Below are 5,780 nucleotides of genomic sequence, written 5' to 3' on the forward strand. Positions count from 1 at the left end.
CCCAACCCCAACGTCCTAACTACGATGACATGGACACCGAACTCCATTACGGAAGCGTCGTTGGCCAGAACCCCTCAGGATATTGGGAGCAAATGAAGACACATCTATCAAATACCGCTGGAACTTCTGCCGGACCTTCCAACCAGCCATCGCTCGATCAGGTCAGCAACCAAAGACCACAAACACCTCAAGAAAATCATGGGAGACCTCGGAGACAAACTAACTCACCTGGATGTGGAATCGGGGGACGTTATAATCGGGCGGGTCATTAGTTTTTTGTCTGTCCAATGTAAGTAATTATTACATATTTAATGAATTTTATTTTTCATTATTATTTCTTATATATTAAATAATAAATATTAAAAAATTTAAAAGTTTTAAAAATTAAATAACTAAAAAAAATTTAAAAAAATAAAAAAATAATAGGGGGGATGTATGCGCCAGATGAATTGGCGCATACACCCACCATGCAAAAGTCACTGAGGCGCCAAAGGCATTGGCGCCACAAGCATTGACGTCTCCTCATGAGGCCCAATGCATGTGCGCCAATGCTAGTGGCGCCTCCTCTTAGTGGTATGTGGGTGCGCTAATTCATATGACGCATTCTCTACCAAACTTGATTATTTTGATTTATTTTTTTAAAAAAATGGTTATTTTTGATTTTTTTTTTGAAAAAATTGGTTATTTTGAAAAAAAATATCGTGTTATGGAGTATATTAATTTTAAGTGAATCAAATACACATTAAGAATGCTTAACTCAAAAGTTAATTAGGTGAACTGACCCTAACTATTGACTCAAAAAATATTCAACATGTTTGTTGAATATTCGACCAATATTTGTCAAGAATTTGCAAGTGTAGAATACTAACCAAATTTACTATATTTAAATATAGATTTCGGTTATTTACTTTCTTCAATTAAATTTTTTTTTTTTTACTTTTTTAAAATAAATAAAAATAATGACTTGAACAGTGGAGCTCACAACAGAATATACATAGAGGGTAGTTGCAGTAGGTTTGAATAAGTAGTAGTTGGTTTATCAAACAATCTACTTCTCTTCTCTCTCACTCTTTTGCACATTACAAATATTAGACCAAGTTTGAGGTAGCTAGAAACTTAGAAATTATTTTGAAAAGATCATAGAAACAAACATGAAGTTTGATTTCGCAATTGTTATTATAGCAGTTAGTATGTTAGGAATTGGTCTTGAAAGATGTGATTGCAAAATGGTGCAGTTCATTTTTGGAGATTCTCTGTCTGATGTTGGAAACAACATCTACCTTTCCAAAAGCCTTGCTCAGGCAAGTTTGCCTTGGTATGGTATTGATATGGGAAATGGTCTTCCTAATGGCAGATTCTCTAATGGTCGTACAGTTGCCGATATTATAGGTACATCTTCAATCAAAGACACAACAACAACATATGTGTCTGTATCATATCGGAGACTCATACATATTAGACACCAGATACATATTTATTATTAGGTATATTGTTATGTTATATGGAGTATCTTCGCACTAATATTATTTACTTGTTTAGGTGACAACATGGGACTTCCAAGGCCTCCAGCATTTCTGGACCCATCATTAACCGAAGATGTTATATTAGAAAATGGAGTGAACTATGCTTCTGGAGGTGGTGGCATATTGAATGAAACTGGAAGTTTTTTTGTAAGATTGTACAATATTTAATTAATTTTTATGCTTTATAGTAACCATAGAAAGTCACTAAAATCATTCGTCTTGCAGATTCAAAGATTTTCTCTCTACAAACAAATTGAGCTGTTTGAGGGGACACAAGAACTAATTAGAAGCAAAATTGGAAAAGTGGAGGCAGAGAAGTTTTTTCAGGAAGCACGCTATGTTGTTGCGTTAGGTAGCAATGACTTCATCAATAATTACTTGATGCCTCTTTATAGTGATTCATGGACTTACAATGATGAAACCTTCATGGATTACTTAGTTGGAACACTACAAGACCAACTTAAGGTTCATATTTAACTAATCCAATCCAATCCAATCATTTCAATCATCTTATTTCTGACTTTCCATTCTTGCAATTAGAGAAAAAAAATACATAATCATAGAATAAAATCAAAAGATTCAGTGCACCTCAAAATATGATAATATTAAGAGTTTTACATCTATTAATATATAGTCTGAATATATATTTATAAGTGAGCTTTGAGTTAGGTCTTATCATAATTAAAAGATAGTATCCGACTATGATCTGCAGACAATTTAGATCCTTCAATTTGAGGAGTTAAAAGTCTTTTACATTTTGCTTTTGTAATAATTAGGTATTGCATGGGCTAGGAGCAAGACAACTGATGGTGTTTGGGCTTGGCCCAATGGGCTGCATTCCTCTTCAAAGAGTGCTTAGTACATCTGGGAATTGTCAAGAAAAAACAAACAAGCTAGCTCTTAATTTTAACAAAGCTTCAAGCAAGGTTGTAAATGATTTGGGAAAGCAACTTCCAAATTCAAGCTACAGATTTGGAGATGCATATGATGTCGTTAATAATGTGATTAGCAACCCAAGCAAGTATGGTAAGTAAATTTCTTCACTAAAGTTTTTAATAATAAAAATGGTAAATGTATTTTTCTAGTAGAAACTAAATATCATTTGCATGCAACTTTAAACTCTCGAGTCAGAAAGGAACATTGAACAACAAAACTCTAATGATAAATATATTTTGATTTTTAGGGTTTGAAAACGCAGACTCGCCATGTTGCTCATTTGGGAGGATTCGTCCAGCTTTAACATGTATACCAGCGTCAAAACTATGCAAAGACAGAAGCAAATATGTTTTTTGGGATGAATATCATCCATCAGACAAGGCTAACGAAATGATTGCCACTGAACTCATCAAGAAATTTGGGTTTAAACGTGTTGATCAAACACAATCATCTTCACCATCACCTGAACTTGCTCCATCTCCTACTTCAGATGATTAATTGATTAATTATACTATGTTGTAATTGTTTTTGTTATTCAATTTGTATTGTAATAGAAGTAAGTATCTATGTGTTTCTTGAAAAGTTATACTGATTTTTTGTTATGGTCTAAGATTGTCACGATAATCATGTCATTCTCATATATTGTTTTGGAAAATCACAAGGATGGCAACATAAGTGAAACAGTACAAGCTTATACGTACCGGAATTCATCCTAAATTTGATGAAATTTTTTTGTTTTATTCGGTAAACATCTCAAATTTGATGAATTTTTTTTTATTTGATTGAGTATGAGCTTAGTTTTGAGATTTTTTTTTAAATAACCATGTTTTAAAAAAAAAATCAAACTAACCAATTTTAAAAAATATTAAAGTAATTATGTTTCAATAAAAAAAAATTGTTCCCAGGAAGATGCGTCATTGCCTGTGGCACGTGCATTCATATTTTGGCCTAAGGCGCCATAGGCTATATCACATGCTCATGTGTCGTGCGAGGGTTTGTGGCATGCATGCATCCTTTAGGAACATGCGCCATAGTTAGTGACTATTATATTGTTTTGTTTTTTTTTTTAAATTATTCTAACACTAAATAATATTAAATAAAATACTTAATAAAAAATAAGTTATAATATTATTTCGTCAAATAGAATTACACGATGGTTGGATAGAAATTTAATAACATGCTCGACCGTAACGCCCACCGATCCCACACCCTGACGCATTCGCTTGCCTTTGAGATCTCCCATGATTTCCCTGAGGTATTTTGGGTCTCCTAATATTCACTTGAGCCAAAGGTGGGTTAGTGGTGTGATATTTAGATGTACAACATAACTGCTTTCATAAGAGCAACCTATTTTATGTTGTGGTCACTGTTTGAGATCAGACGTTCAAAATGGAGTTCAATTTTATAATCGGGACAGTTGTTCAGTGAGACTTCTATGAACTTTATTAAGGAGGAAGTTGCCCAAGCTAACACACATGTTGATGGCTTCTAAATTGTGATTTTAGCCATTTCTTTGATTCACACAAAAATAACAATTATAATTTCGATTTTTTGTAGGCTTGTGATTGTAAGGAATGAATATTTAGTATAAAAATAGATTACTTTTGACGAAAATGATTTTCAGGAAGAATTGACGCAAAACACGTGAAATGAATAGAAGTTGATGGAAAAGATAGAGATGGGGCACCACACCCTTTCTATTGCTAGCAAGGATGATAAGCCAAATGTAGATCCCCACAAGAAACTTGATTTCTTGATAAGATCGATATTTGGTCCAATCCAGAACCAAAGGAGCAATGCTCATAAAATTCACTCAAAGTGATATTTTTTTAAATAAAATTCATTTGTCCTTTTATTCATGAATGGTGCCTCCCTTATATAGGTGTAGGTCACGTGAAAGTAAATTATAATTTTAAAGGAAACTCATTAAATTCAACCAATAACTCTAACAATAATGTCTAGGCCGAATTATTACAAAACTGTTACAAAAAGATTGCAAAATGAATGGTAATGAGTGTTTGGTCTGCTACAATAAGTGTGGGCGGATCAAGTAATGCTTGAATGGTTACAAATTTATTTCCTCACTTTTAGTGCTGAATAATAGCACTTCATTACTCTTAATGATTGACAGCACCACTTAAATACCTTCCTTTTATAACCAGGTCCACTTTCTCTCTCCTTTTGAATACTCATGATCACTTTTGCACTCCTCTTACTTCAGTACCTTATTAGCACGAACTTTAATCAAATAAACACCACTTAAAGCTTTGGGTGCTTTAAAATGGATTAAACACACCAAAAGTTCTAACTTAGTGTTTTTGGGCCAAAATTGGTCGCTTACACTTTTATTACATAATGATTAAAATAAAACTATTAAAAATAGGTAGCATGCCCCATTTTCACGCCATTGTAGTGTTCTTGGATGATAAACATAAGCTTGGGCTCCTTTCCTTCAACTAGGTCCTCGTCCTCCATTGAATTAATCATGAATTTCACTAACTCCCTATTGACCTTCCTAGCATGTGCCCTTGTCATATGACCTCCTAAGCTTTGAATTTAATCACTTATGTCTTGTTGGCTTATGTCACCATCATTCCCCCTCTCTCTTGAATAGAATTCAACCTCGAATTGAAATCTACATCACCTACATCAAAAGGAGACAAGTCAACAACATTAAAGCTAGCACTAACACCATACTCACATGGAAGTTCAATTTTGTTGGCATTGTTATTGATCCTTGAAAGCACTTGAAAAGGTCCATCTCCCATAGGTTGAAGCTTGGACTTCCTTTGTGATGGAAACCTTTCCTTTCTCATATGTACCCAAACCCAATCTTCGGGATCAAAAACAACTTTCTTTCGCCCTTTGTTTGCACTTTTTGCATAACAATCATTTTTCTTTTCAATTTGCATTTTAACTTGCTCATGAAATTTTCTCACAAATCCAGCCTTAGCTTGGCCATCTTTATGCTTCATAAGAGATGTGTTAGGTAATGATAATAAATAAAGAGGTGTTAAAAGATTAAAACCATACACAACATCAAAAGGTGAATGTTGTCTAGTGCTATGAACAACCCTATTGTAAGAAAATTCTATTCTTCCCACATTTTAAAATTATTTTTAAGAACAACCTTAAGAAGAGTAGAAAGAGTTATATTCACTACCTCAGTTTGTCCATCTAATTAGGAATGAGAAGTAGTGGAAAATAGAAATTTTGTTCCGACCTTACCCCATAAATTCCTCCAAAAATGGCTTAGGAACTTTGAGTCCCTATCCGAAACAATGCTCCTTGGAAGCCCATGAAGGCGTAGCACTTCTTCAA

General features: G+C 33.7%; 1 protein-coding gene across 1 annotated transcript; it reads left to right on the forward strand.

Annotated features, from left to right (window-relative positions):
* Positions 1-1,071: 1,071 nt before the first annotated feature.
* LOC127082389 (GDSL esterase/lipase At1g74460) lies at positions 1,072-3,155 on the forward strand. The gene is made up of 5 exons (XM_051022625.1): positions 1,072-1,389; positions 1,540-1,670; positions 1,749-1,988; positions 2,300-2,549; positions 2,707-3,155. The coding sequence occupies exons 1-5, from the start codon at positions 1,152-1,154 to the stop codon at positions 2,955-2,957; spliced, it is 1,110 nt and encodes a 369-aa protein (XP_050878582.1). The 5' UTR covers positions 1,072-1,151; the 3' UTR covers positions 2,958-3,155.
* The last annotated feature ends 2,625 nt before the right edge of the window (positions 3,156-5,780 follow it).

The sequence above is a fragment of the Lathyrus oleraceus genome, chromosome 5 (assembly GCF_024323335.1).
Source record: "Lathyrus oleraceus cultivar Zhongwan6 chromosome 5, CAAS_Psat_ZW6_1.0, whole genome shotgun sequence".
Lineage (NCBI taxonomy): Eukaryota > Viridiplantae > Streptophyta > Magnoliopsida > Fabales > Fabaceae > Lathyrus > Lathyrus oleraceus.